Here is a 20807-nt window from a genome sequence, read left to right as displayed (position 1 = left end):
TATTCGTCTGCTCTTCTTGCTTTTATGAGTCATTGTAGGCTACAGTGACTGCACGAGAGTTTTAAAGAAAGGCTCAAAATCAAGTTGTTCGTATAATGCAAATTTAACGAGGGGTCTTTTTGCTGGAGCTACATTATAAATGATAAATGACTCTGGTTTGTGATTATGACGAGTTCATGTGAAGTCCTTGTGGCGTCTGGTACGGCCGAGTCACACTCAAAGGGACTGATTTCTTTTGAAGCCCAGTCCAACATGACATCTGAAACATTGCCCTTTCTTTTTAAGACCCTTCAGAAACATTAGCAGTAACTTTTTCTCTGGAAAGCCGAGAAACAGCTGCAACACACACAAAGCGTATTAGCAAGCCCCTTTAACAACTATTAAGCTAGATTTGGACAGATCATTTGTGACGCCAGTTGGAGATTTAGCTGAAGGCCTCGAGCAGACGGCATGGACAAAAGATGCTGGCCTCAGTCTCAACAGGTGGATTAAGATAAGACGACACACCGAACCGTCCATCCAATGTCCATCTGCGTTTCCCTTAAACAGTGGGCTAATACAAAGAAGAAGTGACTGACTTTATTAAAAAAAAGGCTCAGTTGATTCTTGCCTTTTGAATTTCACAATTGATCACGCTGCAAATGATTGACAACACCTTCCACTTTTGTTGTTATTCTGATGTTAGTTTCAATCACTTCTGCAACACATGGCCAGGGTCTGAAGATCCTCTCGAAATTCTACAAAAATTAAATGTTTATTTTTCTGGGTATTGCAAACATTGGGATACATTTGGGGCTCTACAATGCTCTTTTTCAGATTTCATATTTGCATGTTTTGCCTCTACTGTGACATGGTTCCATGCTTTAATGTTCATCAATGCAACAGCCATTTGTTTACTTCACTGGAGGTCTGTGCAGCTTGTCCACTTTTGCAGACACGTGGCACTTTTGACCTCTATGTATTTTTAGAGCACCATTTGAAGGTTCATCTGTCACCAAGCAACATAAATCCATGGCTGCATGCCTCCCTGGTGTATGTTACCCACCCTAAAAAAATGGACTCCCCACAATTGATAAGTGAAAAAGATGGATTGAACAACATGTTAGGCCTACATTGTGCAGGTAGCCAGATGTATTAGAGAATAATACTTTGTGTGAACAGGATTTACATTACACACAAGCTGTAGGGGTGCATTCATCGCAAGTCCTTTCGCTTTTTGGTAGTGCTCTTTGACCTTTAAAGTGTCCTTCTGGCACATATGGGCTTGAATCATGAATCTACCACATACACTGAACAAAAATATAAATGCAACACTTTTGTTTTTGCTCCCATTTTTCATGAGATGAACTCAAAGATCTAAAACATTTTCTATTTAAATTTTACACAAAATAACCATCAAATATTGTTCACAAATCTGAAAAAATCTGTGATAGTGAGCAATTCTCCTTTGCCGAGATAATCCATCCCACCTCACAGGTGTGATATATCAAGATGCTGATTAGACAGCATGATTATCGCACAGGTGTGCCTTAGGCTGGCCACAATAAAAGGCCACTCTGAAATGTTCAGTTTTATCACACAGCACAATACCACAGATGTCACAAGTTTTGAGGGAGCGTGCAATTGGCATGCTGACAGCAGGAATGTCCACCAGAGCTGTTGCCCGTGAATTGAATGTTCATTTCTCTACCATAAGCCGTCTCCAAAGGCGTTTCAGAGAATTTGGCAGTACATCCAACCGGCCTCACAACCGCAGACCACGTGTAACCACACCAGCCCAGGACCTCCACATCCAGCATGTTCACCTCCAAGATCGTCTGAGACCAGCCACTCGGACAGCTGCTGCAACAATCGGTTTGCATAACCAAAGAATTTCTGCACAAACTGTCAGAAACCGTCTCAGGGAAGCTCATCTGCATGCTCGTCGTCCTCATCGGGGTCTCGACCTGACTCCGGGTCGTCGTAACTGACTTGAGTGGGCAAATGCTCACATTCGATGGCGTCTGGCAGGTTGGAGCGGTGTTCTCTTCATGCATGAATCCCGGTTTTCACTGTTCAGGGCAGATGGCAGACAGCGTGTGTGGCGTTGTGTGGGTGAGCGGTTTTCTGATGTCAATGTTGTGAATCGAGTGGCCCGTGGTGGTGGTGGGGTTATGGTATGGGCAGGCGTATGTTATGGACGACGAACACAGGTGCATTTTATTGATGGCATTGTGAATGCACAGAGATACCGTGACGAGATCCTGAGGCCCATTGTTGTGCCATTCATCCACGACCATCACCTCATGTTGCAGCATGATAATGCACGGCCCCATGTTGCAAGGATCTGTACACAATTCCTGGAGGCTGAAAACATCCCAGCTCTTGCATGGCCAGCATACTCACCGGACATGTCACCCATTGAGCATGTTTGGGATGCTCTGGATCGGCGTATACTAGGGGTGTTGAAAATAATCGTTTCTACGATGCATTGCGATGCGGACGTGGACGATTCGGTCTCGATGCAGTGACGGAAGATAATCGGTTATAGAGTAGTAACGTTGCTTCCTGATTTTCCGGCCGCGGCTTTACTATAACATTTTTTCTGTCACTTTAATATCAAATCGGTCGGTGACGCAGAGATCAGGGAACAGACGTGACAGCGGCACAGCAACACGGAGCAGTCTGCTTTATCCACCAACACAAGAACACCAGTCCAGAACCGACAGCAGAAGGACCCGCTCTCAATCACTCCGTGTCAGAGACACAGGGTCCCTGTGTCTCTGAGCCGCAGCAACACGGAGTGTGTGACAGGGATTTATGTTTTTCAAAAATAATCGCGTTACAATCATGTCAGATTTTTGGTGGATTTAATTAAGTCTTGGATTGCAAAGTATGAATGTCCTCTACCAGTTTTCAGACGATATATACGTGTGTAAAGTTTGTGAAGGCAGGAGGAAAAAAGCTTCCGCGATCACCGTCTCCCCTCCGTTCCTCCAAGCCCCGCCCCCTCCATGAAAAAATAATGAGTGACAGGCTGATAGTGACCCGATAGAAACTTTATTATTCACTTAATCACTGAGATATAATGCAGCTCATTTAATCTCAAACATTCATGGGATTTATGTAACAGTAAGACAGAGAATGTAAGTGTGCACCCACATGCACTATTTGTGTTTGTATATGCTGTTGTAAATACTCCTGTTGTCTGCTGTGTTCAGACTCAAGTCATGTATGTGATGCCTCATTCAGGACATTCAGTGTCCTTTCTTAACAGAAGACCGTTGCTAGAAGCTGCAGCTAGATTGCAGAAGCATTAGCTTTTTGTTTTTGAGGATGGAACAACTTCACACACGGAGGCTAGACCTATACAATTCATTTATTTTGGTTTATAAATTAATGTCAAGACATTTATGTTATTGATTTCTGAAGCACTTTCTAATTAATAAAAAGAGAGTTCATATGTATTTACTGCATGTATGCATTGATGAAAAATAAGCCATGTGCAGTAATATAGAAAATTGAGGATGCAACGCATTGGTATGAATCGTGATGCACCGTGATGCACCGGGATATCGAACCGAATCGAATCGTTGACAGGATAATCGTAATCGAATCGAATCGTGAGACCAGTGAAGATGCACAGCCCTAGCGTATACGACAGCGTGTTCCAGTTCCTGCCAATATCCAGCAACTTGGCACAGCCATTGAAGAGGAGTGGACCCACATTCCACAGGCCACAATCAACAACCTGATCAACTCTATGCGAAGGAGATGTGTTGCACTGCGTGAGGCAAATGGTGGTCACACCAGATACTGACTGGTTTTCGGACCCCCCCAGACCCCCCCAATAAAGCAAAACTGCACGTTTCAGAGTGGCCTTTTATTGTGGCCAGCCTAAGGCACACCTGTGCAATAATCATGCTGTCTAATCAGCATCTTGATATGCCACACCTGTGAGGTGGGATGGATTATCTCGGCAAAGGAGAAGTGCTCACTATCACAGATTTTTCCCGATTGGTGAACAATATTTGAGAGAAATGGTTATTTTGTGTATATAAAAAATGTTTTAGATCTTTGAGTTCATCTCATGAAAAATGGGAAAAGTGTTGCATTTATATTTTTGTTCAGTGTATAACAACTCATTGTAATCTGCCTCAGATTTGATATACATATTTTGGATTGTCCTCTAAAACCCTCCCCTAAATTATTCTAAATTCCAATTTGTTTCATCACAGTCAGTTTTGAAGTTGCATTAACAGCTTATCGTCTTCAGTAAGTTATTAGCCTTCTACAAAACAACCACAATGTCTATTTTTTTAGAATGTAAAATTAACACATAACATTATAATACAAATAATACATTTAAACTAAATACCTGAATAACATGTTATTTCCCTAATATTTGGCATTGGGCTTTAATTACGGCTTATCTTATAGTTATGTTTGGAAAATAAAATTGGAAACATAATTGTACATGTATCACGGGAAATATTGCTTTAATAAAACGATCATTGTTTAGAGCATTTTGAATTATTTATGTGAAATTATTCAATTTAACATTTCTAAATAATTTGTCTACGTTTTATAAGGAGTTAAGAATAGTTTATTTATAGATAAGAACCTCCCTGTTAATTAAAGTGACACTTCCCCTTTAAATCCGCGCAGCTGAGCGCAGTCAGGAAGTTGAGCAATGACGCCACCAACACGGTCAAGCTTGTGTATGTTGATGTCTGCTGCCTGACTCAGCTGGGTTTCTCGTGTTTGGTGGGAACCGGGGTCGTTCTCCTCCTGAAGCACTGGTTCCAGGGCGACGGTGAGACTCTTCAGCAGCATGGCCGACGCTCCGGAGCCCGAAGAGCCGCCCAGCAACAACACCCCCCCCCTCATCACTGTGTCCGACCTGCCCAGTGCCACTGCTGCAGGTAACATGGCTCATGATTCATCAGTCCTCTCAGGGGGCAGGGGCCTCATGAGCATGGCAGCAATAACAGAGATGGGCTGTGGCTGGGGGTGACTCGTGGTAATAAGGTGTGGTCCATGGAGACAGTAAACACCAACTGTGTGTCTGCCAGCTCTTTGATGTTGTCATAGCGCTGCAAATGATACAAGTGATGGATGGATTTGAACAAAGTACGGAAGACCATTTCTGCCAGTAAAAGAAAAAAATTGTATTGACACTTAGCCTTGTGATGAAAGTCTTTATATAATACATTTTACAAAAAAATGACTTGGACAAGTAAAGTAATTAACATTTCTTACCACTAATTACTGTTTAAAAATTGTTTGTTTTAAAAAATAATGACATGATATTTCAAAATTATGAAGTAGTAAGAAGAAGAAGAAGGAGAAACGGTCTTATAGTCTACATACAATTGTTTCACATATTGTGACACTGTGCTATATTAAATTTGATTTCAATGAAAAGGAAACCACCTTAACTTATTAGGTTTTTAAAAGATAATACATTGTAGAATACTCATTTGAGTATTTCTCCAGCAATTGAACACTTTCTGCAAATGGTATGTGTGTGTGTCCTCACCAGGTCGTAACCTGAAGGAATGGCTCCAGGAGCAGTTCAGCGACAAACCTCTGGAGCAGGAGGACCTGCGGCTGCACAACGCAGCCTACGTGGGAGATCTGGACACCCTGAGGAACCTGCTGCAGGAGGACAGCTTCAGACGGTGGGAGGGGCTAATAGTTGTGATATGAGTTTATTGAAATTTAATTGGAAAGCAATCATTTTTAGAATATCTTGTGGATTTAGGAGAAATGTCAAAAAGGCAAGGATAAGTGGAACACATAACATATGATGGTATGATACGTTATGATCCAAAATATAAGCTATAAAAGTATGATAATAATCCCTATAATATGAGAATGATGAACTAAGTGCAATACACGTAAAATCTAGTATACACAGTAACACAGTGTAGACTTGATTAAATCTGTCTGCATTATTGTTTTTTTCCCCACATGTCTCCAATTGCTTTTATATTTCAGACTTTATAATCAAAATATACCAATTTGGAACTTCTGCATTTGACATTGCTCTTCTCTCTACATATTTTTACTGCAAATCTGGCAGCTTTTGTCCACAAAGTCAATATGTGCCACTAAGTGGTTTGTGGTTTCTGTGTGTTGGTTTTTTTCAGTAGGCTTGCTGAGTGATAGCCTTAGAGAAACAAATGCTGCATAGAATTTGGCCCTACACATCTCTACCACAAACAGTACAGCATAACACACACCATATGCTGGATACTTTTATCCCAGCCTTTCAGGTCCTATTTTAAATGTGTGCATCATGTCCACTAGGCGTAGTGGCCAAACAGTGGTTCTACAACTTCTGTGTCAGTCACGGGATGCAATTGGGCCCAAAAAGACATTTACCATTGACTTACATTGGGAAAGACTCTATAAATGAGCGTTTATATATTTTTTGGCAGGTTAATCAAATATCCAGAACGAAAACTTGAATTGCCCTTGTTTAAACCAATAGGTCCTTAAAGTTCTAAACCCACATCTAGAGTTATTTTCCCTCGTACATTAATTTGACTCAGCTGAGACCGGCTGTGATGCTGAAAATGGAGGCGAGGTTTCAGGAATACACAAGTGTGCATGCTCCATTGGCACAAAGGATGCAAAAGATTGCCAGAAAATCCCTGAAAGATTTGGGTTTTGAAAACAAATATACCCGAGGTAAAAAACAAAACAACCTTTTTAACTTCATGTTGTTCACGTTGTCACGACTTTACTAAAACACAAAAAGAAAAGACAGAAAAATCCACTCAAGTGTTGCCAGAATAACAGGAGGACACCGGTGTTGTTGACACCGCGTCTACATTTCGCCAAAACTCTTATCAGTAATAAATCTTATAAGTGCTATTTCCTATGCTACAAATAGACAATTTGTTTAAATTACTTATGCACTAAAGTGTCACTGAACATTATACATCGCTGTCATGAACTTAAATAACATATTCAACATAAGAAATAACAATAAATGCTATCACCGTTTCCAGCGCGACATCACTGTGGGGACGGCGGAAATGACAAACAGGTAAACAACGACGTGCAACTGAAAAGTGTTCACTGCACTGAAAAAAGTCACTTAAAATAATAAATGAAACTATCTCAAAGAAATAAAACTCACAACTTTTTACAAATTAAACATTCACAAACTAATAATTATTCACACACATTTTGATTTCAGTAACACATTACATTGCATTACATGTCACTTGTTAGACGCTTTTATCCAAAGCGACTTAGATACTCAATACTGTGGACAATCCCCACAGGAGCAATTTGGGGTGAAGTGTCTTTCCCAGGGACACAACGACATGCTGACTGCAGTGGGGTTGAACCTGTTCTCCCCTGATCCGAACACCAACGCACTAGTCCATTGCGCCACAGCCTCCTACACATCACTGGTTTATGGATACTTTGGACACAGGTTGGGAAACATTGTAATGTTCATAGAGCCAGAGACCGTTTTGGAGTGGTCACTCAACCCCAATCCCACAGTGGTTGTGTGCAACACTCCACACCAAGCCAACCCATTATTATGGGCTTAGGGCAGTTCATCTCCCCCCCGAGTCCACATGGTTTACAACATGCTGTTCTCCCTGCCCGGCCTATTCCAACTTGCCTGAGGCAGCAAGTAGTGTTAAAAGCACAATATTTGTGCAGGTATCTATAAATATTTTATTTGAGATTACCACACAGAAATTATATTATTTTATTCTACAAACGTTTATCAAACATTTTCAGTGCAAGCACAATGTTTTTTATTATTATGTGCGATGCATGATTATTATGCCCTGTCAAAACAGGCTTACAAGTCCAAATTAATTTGAAAAAGAGACCGGATAGAAACCTAAATGACGTTCAGGCATTTATATAAAAAAAAAATCCTGTCTGTCATTGTTATTTCACCAGGACATGTCTTGATTTTGAGCAGACATTTTTAATAAATATAGAGAATTGATATAAAAGTATTTTTATGTTCCTCTTAAAACTCATCAGAAAGGACATGAAAATGTGATTCCTTCACAATTTCTTAATTTTCCTAATTTGGAAAACCTGCTTTTCTTTGTTTAAAGATCTGCAAAACTTAACATTTCATTGTCATTATTGTGCTTGATTTGAATATATGTTTGTAATTTTTACTTTTAACAAGATATTCTTTGAGAATTTTTGAGAACAATTCTACAGTCTTATCATTTCAGATTTCCAATTTCTGGATCTAATCCAAATTACCCTGTACAGCCAAAGTGTTGTTTTAACCTCCTTTGAAACCCTGTCACCCTAAAGCATAATTTAAAGGGGCCCTCTTAGGCAAATGTTCAGGTTCATATTTGTATTTTGTGCCTCTACTGTAAAATGTTTTCATGCTTTAATGTTCATAAGGTCTTTATTTTTGGTTAGCTGGCCGGCTATCTTAGAGATGTCCTTCCCCTTATCACATACAATGTCTTGGAGTGCAAGCCAAGCGAAGTGTGAGTGTGATGTCGTCATTATGTTACAGAAGTAAACAAAGGAGTCCAATGGATGTTTTTCAGGCGGGATAGAAACTCCCTGTTGAGGGTACTTTTGGATTTTAGCCTTTGCAGACCATTTACATGCACAAAAACCTATATAACACACTACACAAAAGGGGGAGACCCCAACAACCATAAAAGGGCCCCCTTTCATATAGAACAAATAACCTGTCCCTTCCCTCCCTTGGTGCCAGGCGTATCAATGAGAAGTCTGTGTGGTGTTGTGGCTGTCTGCCCTGCACCCCCCTGCGGATCGCAGCTACAGCGGGACACGCTGCCTGCGTGGCCTTTCTGATCTCTCAGGGAGCCAAGGTGGACCTGGTGGATGTTAAAGGTCAAACAGCCCTCTACGTTGCCGTGGTGAATGGTCACCTTGACTGTGTCCGGATCCTCCTGGAAGCCAAGGCTGATCCCAACGGGAGTCGGCATCACCGCAGCACGCCGCTGTACCACACTGCCCGGGTGGGCCGGCTGGACCTGCTGCAGGAGCTCATCAGGTGAGGCTACAGGAGGAGAAGTATACAACCTGGCTGTAATGGAGTGTGATTTGGGGCTGGGGAAAGCAAGCACAAGTATTTGTCTCTCACTTTTTTACCCAGTATGCTGAGAACGGAATATGTTTTATTTTATTTCCTACTGCTGAGAACTGATGACTTGTGGTATTTTCTCCATTCCAAAACCCACATCTTTGAATCTTTTCTTATCTTTTATTTGGGGAGTTTTTGTATTCAGTCTTGTGTGCATCTGACAGTCTGTTTACAGACAACCCAGCATACTACTCAACACATCAGCTTAATAATATGTGTTTCCTGACCAAGGAATATACTGTTTATTCAGTGGATTGTTACAGGGGGAACCTTTTCATATACTATGTTGTTTGTCATTGAATTTGATTCACTGATTTATTTTGCAGTTAGTTCTTAACTGGGGTTCTGAACAGACTGAAGAGACATAATTTGTCAATTGTACCCAGATATTTTTTTATCTAGACACTTACCTTGTCTGCAAATTATAATGGCTGAATTTAGCATTTGTTGTAATGTATGCCATCTGAAATATCATAATTTCCCTCTGTCCAGGTTCAATGCTGATGTAGACACGGACCACCAGCTGGGCCCCCGGCTCCTCTTAAGCGCTCGAACCCTCAACACTCTGGTGGTGTGTCCTCTCTACATCAGCTCAGCCTACCATCACCTCCCTTGTTTCCGGTTGCTGCTGCAGGCCGGCGCTCAGCCTGATTTTAACTACACAGGGCCCGTCTGCCAAGAGGCTCTGACCCGGGGCCTGGCCTCCTGCCTGCTGGACGCCGCGCTGCGACATGGCTGTGGGGAGGACTTCATCCACCTGCTGCTGAACCACGGGGCCAACCCGCAGCTCGTGCCCTGGGACGGATCAGCACTGGAGGCTCCCAATCGGAGGGAGGTGGATCCGGAGGCGCTCAAGGTCTTCCTGGAGGCCAAGAGTAAGTACATTATTTTGCAGGCATCAGTGAGGTCCAATACTGCAAACAAATATATTTAAAAGCGAGGGTTTGATACAAAATTATACAGTAAGTTCTTAAGGGAAAATCGAGGTGAGTGCTGTTTCAGGATGATTGATGCTAATCACAAGAATCATTTTAGATGAAACTAGTTTTTTACTAGATATTTTTTCAAATTAATGGGTTTTGAGTGGTGTTAAATAATTGTTTTGTCATGAGCTGTTGCCTCTACACCACCCAATAATCGCATAATATCAATACCGATAAATGTTTTTAATTTTTATAGAAATGTTGAGCATATTGCATCCTGCAGGGAGTTTCCTTTAATTGCTATGTGACTTGTTGACTGGAACATTTCCTTCTACAACCCTCCTATCATTAAATGACTTATGTTGCTCGTATGTTAATTGGCTTGCACTAAAGTTACTTTATTTGACATGCTATAGTAGAAACAGGTGTAAAAATGATAAATCGCTAAATTATATTAAACTGCTTCAGTTTCAAGGTCCTGCTATTGTGCATACTGTCGCAGCACTTTAAACGAGCGGTGCCATTGTTAATGTTATTATTAACACCTGTAATGCCTGCTGGGAAAAAGGGCCATTATGCACATTGACAGAAGTTGTTCCAGTATATTGCCATTTGGTTCAATGAACATAAACTCATAAGTTTCTATTGTAAATCTGTTTTTCTCAAAGTGCGATAGTCAATACTGTTAAGCATAACATGCGTCTTACCATTTATTGACCCTAACCCTGACTGGAAACAAAAAATGTATAAAGTTTCAGATTCAGATAATCCAGTGATAATAAATCAAACTTGAATGGCATTTGGGAGAGCAGACCTCCGCCAAGGCCAACGCTGCATTCAAGTGCACACAAGATCTCTTTGGTGTGTTAATACATTTGTGTTCAATCTTTCACTCAGATTCAAATCAAATCCAGTTTTATTTATATAGCACATTTATAAACGATTTTTGGTGGAGCCAAAGTGCTGTACATATAATAAAAATAGCCTACAGCAGAGACACTTTACAGCAAATACAACAGCACAGAGTTGTTCAGAATATCAGTATGAGAAAAACGACACCCTCTGTCCTTAGACCCTCTGTCCTTAGACCCTCATATCGTACAAGGAAAAACTTCCAGAGAAAACCCACAGTTTAAGGGGAAAAAATGGGAGAAACCTCAGGGAGAGCAACAGAGGAGGGATCCCTCTCCCAGGACGGACAGATGTGCAATAGATGCCGTGTGTAAATTGAAAAGATAATACATTTGCAACATAGGTAGTCCAAATGTTTGGAAATGCATGTGTGTATAATAGGAAGATGAATCCACGAGGATATCCATCCAGGACCTATGATCCAGGACCACAGCCACGACTGGCGATCCAGGGCTCGCGATCCAGGACACAGGACCGCAGGATCATCCATGACTCCGGATCCCAGCGTATATAGACACCAAAAAGAAAGACATTTGGGGAAGCTGGGTTAATCGGAACATGAGAGTACACAGGTATAGACAGAGAGAAGGAAGAAGTAAGATGCCCCCCGACAGACTAAGCCTATATCAGCAAAACTAGGGGCTGAATCTAATCAGCCCTAACTATAAGCTTTATCAAAAAGGAAGGTCTTAAGCGCACTCTTAAAAACGGATAGGGTGTCTGCCGCCCGAACACAACCTGGAAGCTGATTCTACAAATGCATGTGTCTGTAATAAGAAGATGAATCTACGAAGATGTCAGCTACAATCCTGTGGAAGCCATCAGGGAAGCAGCATGACGAGACCCAAGGCAGGACCGCAGAGACAGGTTCAGCCACGACCTGAAGTCCACGACTTAATCCAGAACTCAGGATAGAGGATCCCAGACACAGGACTATAGCAAGAGGATCAGCCTCGACTCCGGATCCCGGCGTAGATATAGATACAAAACAAGAAAAAAGATTTGGCTGGGTTAATCGGAACAAGAGAAAACACAGACACAGACAGAGAGGGAAAAGGTCATTGGATAAAAGTTATTCTTGATAACCCTCTAGAAAGATCTCATGAACTTCCCCACTCAATCTATTAAGACCCGAGCAGTTCTATTAGATATAGGATAAGAAACAGAGATAGGGAGCACAACAACCTATCTCTTCGTCAGATGCACTCCCCCGCTTATCTAAGCGACTCTGTACCCCGTTACCCTCTACAAGGCCATAGACCAGCAGAGGGAAAATGGGGGGTGGGTAAGGGTTTTTAAGAATAAACCGCAAGGGTCTAAAGGGAAAAAAGATGAAATATAAGGTACTATATTTTAAGTAATCCTATCTACTATTCCTATATTCGAATAATGTATAAACTATTTTAAAAATACTTTATGAAATCCTATGTTATGTTATAAATATTAAAATAAAGAACTAAATGAATAAATAAATAACTAAATAAATAAATGAATAAATAAATAATTAAACAAAAGCCAGAGAGAAAAAGTGAGTTTTAAGTGTTGATTTAAAAACCCCCAGGGTCTGGGCCGACCTCACATGGAGGGGCAAAGTATTCCAGAGCCTAGGGCCAGCCGCTGCGAAAGCTCGATGACCTCGGGTTTTAAGCCTGGTCTTAGGCACTATCAACAGCAGCTGATCAGCCGGCCTTAAGGCTCTGCCTGGGGTGTAGCGATGGAGGAGTTCGGCTATATAGGCAGGAGCCAGCCCATTTAGGGCTTTAAAAACAAATAAAAGGAGTTTAAAATCTATTCTGAACCGAACTGGAAGCCAGTGCAGTGAAGCCAGAATTGGGGTGATATGGTCACGCTTTTTATGGCCAGTGAGAAGACGTGCAGCTGCATTCTGAACCCACATACAGAGCATTGCAGTAATCCAGTCTCGAGGTAACAAAGGCGTTAATAACCCTTTCTAGGTCTTTAAAAGATAAAAACGACTTGGTCTTAGCCAATAGTCGTATTTTGAAAAAGCAGGTCTTGACTACAGTGCTAACCTGCTTATCAAATGTAAAGGCGCTGTTGAAGGTCACTCCAAGGTTCATAACAGAGGGGAAGATATTTGTATTGAGGGAGCCCAGAATATCAACCGGGGAGACAGTTGGTTGGGATCCAAAAAAGATGACCTCGGTCTTACTCTCATTAAGGGTGAGGAAGTGTTGGCTCAGCCAGGGTTTAATCTCTGTTAAGCAGTCCTTCAACTGCTGTAGTGAGTTGGCATTTTGATTGAGAGGCAGATAAATCTGTACATCATCAGCATAACAATGGAAGGGGATATTGTGTTTTGTGAGAATTGAACCTAGGGGCAGTATGTACAATAGAAAAAGGATGGGGCCCAGAATCGAGCCATGGGGAACCCCACAGGTAAGGGGCTTTGGCAGAGGAGAAGGCACCTAACTGCACTGAGAAGCTACGGTCCGTCAAATAAGACCTGAACCATGCAAGGGCAGAGCCTGTAATGCCTGCGGACTGTTCAAGCCGTGACAACAGGGTACTATGATCCACAGTGTCAAAGGCAGCAGTTCAATCTAACAGCACCAAGACAGCTGGGCTGCCTGAGTCGGCGGCTAAGAGAAACATGAACCTGTCTTGTGGTCAGGGTTGGGAGGGTTACTTTGTAAATGTAATCAGTTACTGATTACTGAATACATGGCTCTGAAAGTAATCCGAATACAGTTACGTATTCAGATTACTTTTAGATTACTTTCTTTTTCCATCACAGATGGGTATGTTTTGGTGTACAGGAGACACAAAAAGCAAAAGGAAACTGAACGTGTTTTTACTGTTTTAATGGCTTATCAAGAGCACAACTGAAACATAACTTCTGAAACGATGTAACAACATAATAAACTTTTTGGGGATGCAGCTTGGGATGTGAGGAGTGAGGGACACGGCTTAGATAGGGTGTGTCGCCTTCTGTCCTACCAGTGTTGGCAGGACATGTATTAAAATGTCCAACTCGGACTTCATTTTAAGGACATTTCGGCCAGGGGTGTAGAGCTATATTTGTTTAAGCACCGGATCGGCAAAACAGGAGAGTGTGTGCACCAGTCTGCCTTGATTTATGTATTCATGTCTGTGACCTGCTGCCCACAGCTGTTTTATAGAAGGAAAACCTCCTTCACTTCATGAAATCTCTGCAGCACCAGGATGCAGCCTCTGAGAAGACGAGCGTGCAGTGCCTTTAACGCACCGCCTTCACTGTATTTACCTTCAGAATCATTAGAAAGGCTAAAGAGTGACCGCAGGCTGGTGTGCTTTAACCACACACACCTCTACACACACACACACACACACACACACACACACACACACACACACACACACACACACACACACACACACACACACGATTTAAACGCAGACTTTTGTTCCTCCATGTTTCGTTGTTATTGTTTCACTGAGCGGACCCGCTTTCAAACGCTCCCTTTTTTGGTCCACCTGCGGCGGTAATAGGTTTTGTGCGCTATGATGATTCGGCTGTACCTTTAGTAATGAATATTACATGTTGTGAGGAAATCTTTCCACCAATAATTCCAATAAGTAATCCAAAATGTATTCACTTCAGGTTTACGAAAGTAACTGTAATCAGATTACTCGTTTTTCAAATGTAACGCGAGCTGAATACAGTTACTTGATTTTTGTATTCTGATTACGTAACACCGTTACATGTATTCCGTTACAACCCAACCCTGCTTGTGGTTCTGCTGCAGTTGCTAAGGAGACGGACCTTTGCTTTGTCTCTCCTCAGGATGCCCTCGCAGGCTGACACACGTGTGTCGCATCAGGATCCGCAAAACGATGGGTAAAAGTCGCCTAAAACACATACCCTCGTTACCGCTGCCACAACCCATCAAGAACTTCCTGCTTCACCAAACCTGACCTCCTCTTTCACAGAGCTCTACCAACCCCAACCTTTAAAAAGCCTATTTGAATCCAACACCCAAATAGAGCACTTTGTGAACCAAATTTGCTAATTGCATTTTATTTTCTAATAGCAAACATTTTTCAAACATTTTGAAGTTATGTAATATCTTATTTTGCTATTTTTGTTGTAAGTTATTGACATACTTCCTAACTTATCAGAGAAGCTTTATTATGTCCTCATCTTTTTGTGTTTTAACTCCCCAAATCTCCAGTATGTGTTCCGTTCCTGCTTCAAGTAGCACTTTTCAGCTAATAGCCATAGTGAGAATGTCATTTGATGTAAAGCATTGATGAGCAATATAAGGTTCTGGATCTTAACTGAAAACACTGCTAGGTAAAAAGTTTACACTTTGCTTTAAGTCACTCATGTACATGTTACCATCATGTAAACAGTCTCTGTGGATTAAATGTATTCATGATGAATAGAATTACTTTGTATGTATTGCCCAGAAAGCTGCCTTCTCCATGAGTGTTGCACCTAATGCCTTCTGTGCACCTCTGTTGCACAGCATGTTACTCACACAAATGTCTCTTTGTGCATTTTACTTTGTATATCTTGACTTTGTTTGCATCCAATACACGTGCAATAATACCATATCCTCTACTGTATGTTTTTCATCATCTAAAACGTGTGACGGCTCACTTTCCCTGCTTCCTGTTGTATTATCCATGACTCCTTCTCCTTTCCTCTTAGCCCAATTCAAGACCTGTTGTAGTACAAAATATCTGAGCCAGTGTCAGGACCGAATCTCCTGAGTAAAGGATTGGTTAAATCTAGTGGAAAAAAATCCCCCTCATCATCATGACGGCAACATAACTCACAGATGGTGTTGGTTTTTTGATCCAGCAAGGCTTCGTCACACTATTAGTAAATCAGCTTTTGAGCGAAACCCCACTTACATAGACTACATTATGTATCCTTTTTACAGGTGTTGTGTAATAAAAGCTTTGAATGAAGAACCAAGCGAAATCTTGTCCAAACTGAACAGGTTTACTTTATATTAATTCAACAGTTTCCAACAAGAACGGTGGAAGACGGAGAAAATGTACTCGACATACTCGTATTCATTTCTATATCAAAACAGGAAGGAGCAAAAGCAGGACACATACTTGCACTTCAAAATAAAAGCATTTCCTGTTTTACCTTCAACATTTTACCCTTAACTTCTGTCAAGAAGCAAATAAACAAATGTTTTTACTGCCTTAAATAAAAGAAGTTACAACAACAGGTTCATGCCCAAGAATAGTTAAACGTTAAAGTATTGGATTCAGTTTCCAAAAAGTGTTCGCTCCTGTCTCTTAAAGGACCCTTCCTGAAAAGTCCTGGCTGCTCTGAAAGCAGTGTTTGGAGATACTCAGATATTCCCTAATGTATGAGTTTTTCTTTATATGTCCTCTTTAACCTGTTGAACCCCATCGACCCGCCCCCGGGCGGAAAAACGCATAATCTGCAGGAAACAGCGTCTGAGGGCTTCTTAATATTTAATAAACTATGAATGTTTTATATCCATGTAACGGGAAGAAACTCAGCTAACTGATCTTTTTTTTTTTTTGCAAAAAAAACCCACAAATCTAACGCTGAGCCTCTGAATTAGCCACGAGCGAAAAGATGCGAGCAGCGGTTGCACAGGAAACACGGTATAACACCCTTATTACTTATCGTAACTGCAAATCCAACCCATCGATTAGCATCGTGAGAGCACACAGAATCGATAGGTATCTATATCATCACTCTATAAGAACTCGCGACATAATAAACAAAAACAGACATCACAACACGTGGCGCTAGGTAGCAAAAACGGCATTATGTCTTACCTTCGTTGTCTGATCAAAAGTTGTCTTCAATGGCATTAAAACGATAAAAATGCTGCTGAAGGTTAATCCATAGGTTAATCCAATGTGTCTGTGTCCCTTTGAAATGATTTCTGATAATCCATAAGAAATAAACCTACTTTTCCGTTTTCAGATTTCAGAGCGTGAGATAGGTTTCACTTCCATCAAACTGCATGCGCGAAGCCCCCACCTTTTTTTGGTAACGTTGGTGTGTATGTGGAAATCCCCCTTCGATTCTATTGGCTCTAACGGTTAAAAAGAGATGTCAATCATCAAAATCGACCAATGGGTTCCAGAGAAACGGCAAAAACGCCCATTTCCACCCAAATCACCCCAGAGGTGGAGTTTTTTTTTTGCTAAACCTCTCTAAAAAGGTCAAATGTCACTTGTTTCTCATCAATCCTGATACAGGGTACTTATTATATGTTCTTTGGATTCCTAAATATTTTAGTCTACTAACCCATCATTCAAGGGTAGTTTTCACTATAAGTAAAAAAGAATTTACAGTTTTTTACTATGTTCAATCTAAATGTTCTTTAAAATAAAAAACATCTATATTGATTCTGACTTTTCTACATCCAACTTACAGGTTTATCATTACTTTGAGAAAAAATTATTAATGTTCCCCTTTTAGAAGTGTAGTTATGGTCATCTGTTCTGGAAATGTCATTTTCGAGCCTGAGACCTGAAAAACAAGGATGGGGTTTAACAGGTTAAGATCAAGAAACTCCAAGAACATTTCTAATTGATGGTTACTTTCTCTAGAAAGACTAAACCTTACAGTAAACGATGGCCTCATGTGCTAATAAGGCATCTTTTTTGACCCATCTGATATTGGAATTGTTGAACAGTTAATGTGTCCACATTGATCTTCATCTCTCTCTTCTCGTATGCCTGCAGACTTATTGCCTAATTCTCGTAGTAACTTGCAACATCCTCCAGGGACAGTAACATAGAGGGATGGAATTCTGGATAAGGACATTTGTTATTGTTGTAAAGCTGATAAATTAGCAAAGTTTGAGAAAACCACATTTGGTGTAAACCCAACTGGCCCCGTGGAAAATGCTGAGCCTGGGAACCCCGAGTGGAAGAGGCAGGGAGCACAAGGGCCAAGGGACAAGAGGGATATCAATCCAAAGAAGTTATAGAAAAGATGGACAGGGTTACTTTCTGAGAACGTCTTGGGCGGGATTAAATATATCCTGCAAACAGGGTTCAAAGTATGATTCTCTTTTCAGCATAGAACATTTTTAAACAACATTTTGGCTCTCTTGGGACAGCTGAGCTCTCTTTTAACCAGATGAACGAGAGAAATATATGTCTATTGAATGACTACAAATGCTTGTAAATAAAGTATTGGTTTGTTTCCTGAGCACTAACATGCTATCACATGAGGTCTCTAGATGGCACTGTCTTCCTATCAAGTATGGGATACATTTGTCTCCCAGTATCTCCTTTCATTACCCTCTCATCCCTTTTATTTGTATTTCTTAACCATCTCTGCTTTTTCCTCTCTATATTTTGTTTACGTCTTTGTTTCTTTATTTCTCTTCTCAGTCAGCTATCTTGAGTTTACTTCAGAGGATACAGCCAAGGACCTCAGCATGTGTCCTCAAGAGCCTCATCCTTTCAGAACTCATTGAAGCGAGTCTTTCATTAACGGAACACAGAGAGAATGAGCCCCTTTGCATCAGTGCAGAGTGAAGCAGAGATTGGACAGTTTGGTAAACCACAGTCTTCCTGTGGGGAGCTTTCATTACCAGATACCTCTTTCAAGTCAAAGCTTATTTTATGTTACAATGTATTTAGAAAGGCCTCCTGCTACGTTCACCATGGATATATTCATTAGAGAATAAGAGAGTTTTATTCCATAGTAAGAACACTACAGAAGACCTGAGAGGCAAGTGAGAAAAACAATAATAGTGATCAATTTTCAAGTCTGAAATAATCTGTTTTCGGTCCTGTCTGTATAAGTCAAGAACAAATGGAAAAATGTTTCAAATTTCTTTGAAAATAATCGAACAACTTAAGTTATTTGCTATACATTTGCAATCAAAGAAAAACTAATCTGGTAAAAGGTATTTTACTTCAGAGTACTTTATGAGTCCGGAAATAGCTGATTTGTGTTGTTCATTCCAAACTTTATATGCACCGCAAACTGCAATCAAAATCTCAACAGCCTCAGCTAATATCATCACAGTGTTCCACTTCAACTGGGGACCAGCATGCAAAGGGATGTTAAACTCAGTGAGAGCGCTTCATGGAGGCCCTGATACACCAAACTGACACCAAAGAACACATCCCGACGGACCCGATTGTTGTGTCGCCTTTATATATACTGGGTGTTTCTCAATCTCGAGTACGCTTGCTTGGTAGCACATGTCTTTCGAGTCACTTGCATCCAGAAGCGAGGCAACAATACTTCCTGGAATTCGGAAAACAAAGAGTGGAACAGGCTAGCAGGTGTGCGTCATATGAGAGGCCCCGCCTTACATTTTCCGCCACAGATTTGGGAAAATTGGTCCGTGCGCAAAGCATTGTGGGGATTTTAAGACCGCGGAGTCTACACATGTGCAGCCTCGAATTTTCTTCTAACGAAGTACACCGGGATCGGTAGGATTCCAAGTATGCTGGACATTGGAACAGTACTAAGGCGGCACTCGATGACATAGCATGCTTGAAATAGTGGCTCTGGAGCAGCTTTACTCGAGATTGAGAAACACCCACAGTCTATGGTCGCCTCACATCTCCTGCGTCTTTGCCAAAAAGTCGCACTGGAACACACCCAGGGCCGTCCCTCCCTACAGGCCGATCATGCAGACTGCGTGGGGCCTCACCTTGCGGAGAGGGCCTCAACTGAGCCGAAAATGTGGTGCACCTATGCGGCGCAATTAGTGTGGCGCGGCAAGGTTTCGCCATTGCGAGGCTCCATAGCACCCCCCACCCCGTCGACGCTCGCGAAACAGAGGGCCTCATCATATAGAGAGGCGAAGTCCCGCTCTTCTACTTCCGCCCCATGGGACCTTATTTCGGAAAAATTATGTATTGAAGTCAATGGGGAGAGAAAACGTATCTTTCGATCCTGTTTGAAATGTGCCATGAACACATATGATGATTGTCAATCTTAAAAAATCATTTCCATCAGAATTTGTCGTAAAACTGTTGAAATATAAGACAATGAAAAATACGCAACTAGAAAGACTACAAACCCCAGAGTAAGTGATGTCATAATTGTTTTCCTCCACTAAATAGCTAAGGTAACTTTAACAATATGCCTGTGTGCTTTGTACCAGGCTGTAATCATACCAGCAATAGGTCTTACTCGTTCTTTCGCTTCCCGTCTGATGAAAGGACCAGGAGTGGCTGGCTGGATCAAGTTAGCTACCTAGCTAGTAGCAAGCACGTTAGTTAGCATTACAGCCGGCTTAGCCTTGTCATTTGTATTAGCCTTAACATGAAGTAACATTAAGTTAACCAAAGTGTTAAACAGTAGAGTAGTAGTCATATTTTGTGAACCCTTTGAAGAGTACTGTCACACCGGTGTGATCATTCTATAATACACCTTTAAGCCCGGATGCCCCCGAGGGAGACATGCTAACACTACATTAGCATCGGCGATCTTTTATTACTTCATGCTATCGGCACAAATGGTTGTGCTATCACACAAAAAAGTCTTACTTCACAGTTTTACGGCAAACATTTTTTTTTTTACTTTAAATTGACAAACATCATATGTGTAGCTCGTGGCACAATTCAAACAGTATCGAAAGACAACGTTTCTATCGCCATTGACTTCAGTACATAATTGTTCCGAAATAAGGTCCCATGGAGGTCCACCGGAAAGGGAGGGACTTTTCCTCTCTATAACTTTGCGTGGGGCCTCATGTTGGCCAGGGACGGCCCTGAACACACCGCAAAGACCTGAGCCGACGGCCAAGTAGCACGTACGCACTGCGCATGCGTGAGTGGCAATAACTCTCCTTACCAGCAAGCGGCGGTAGTGTGTATTCTTAATTCAAAAGAGGTAACCGGAAAACAGACTGCGTGATATACAAACAACAAATAGC

The 20807-nt window shown here is 41.4% G+C and overlaps 1 protein-coding gene across 1 annotated transcript; it reads left to right on the top strand.

The window, feature by feature from the left end:
* Positions 1-4652: 4652 nt before the first annotated feature.
* asb1 (ankyrin repeat and SOCS box containing 1) lies at positions 4653-15547 on the top strand. Its single transcript, XM_034110352.1, has 5 exons — positions 4653-4904; positions 5525-5663; positions 8717-9019; positions 9602-9984; positions 14732-15547. Exons 1-5 carry the CDS (start codon positions 4814-4816, stop codon positions 14860-14862), a joined length of 1047 nt encoding a protein of 348 aa, XP_033966243.1. The 5' UTR covers positions 4653-4813; the 3' UTR covers positions 14863-15547.
* Positions 15548-20807: the final 5260 nt, after the last annotated feature.

The sequence above is a fragment of the Pseudochaenichthys georgianus genome, chromosome 21 (genome assembly GCF_902827115.2).
Source record: "Pseudochaenichthys georgianus chromosome 21, fPseGeo1.2, whole genome shotgun sequence".
Classification (NCBI taxonomy): Eukaryota; Metazoa; Chordata; class Actinopteri; order Perciformes; family Channichthyidae; genus Pseudochaenichthys; species Pseudochaenichthys georgianus.
This window is presented reverse-complemented; position numbering and strand designations above follow the sequence as displayed.

Excerpts from the sequence above, each read along its gene's own strand:
- asb1 (XM_034110352.1), top strand. The coding sequence starts at position 4,814 with ATGGCCGACGCTCCGGAGCCCGAAGAGCCGCCCAGCAACAACACCCCC. Across the intron at positions 4,905-5,524 it reads GCCCAGTGCCACTGCTGCAG|GTCGTAACCTGAAGGAATGG; the intron begins GTAACATGGCTC and ends TGTCCTCACCAG. Across the intron at positions 9,020-9,601 it reads CTGCTGCAGGAGCTCATCAG|GTTCAATGCTGATGTAGACA; the intron begins GTGAGGCTACAG and ends CCCTCTGTCCAG.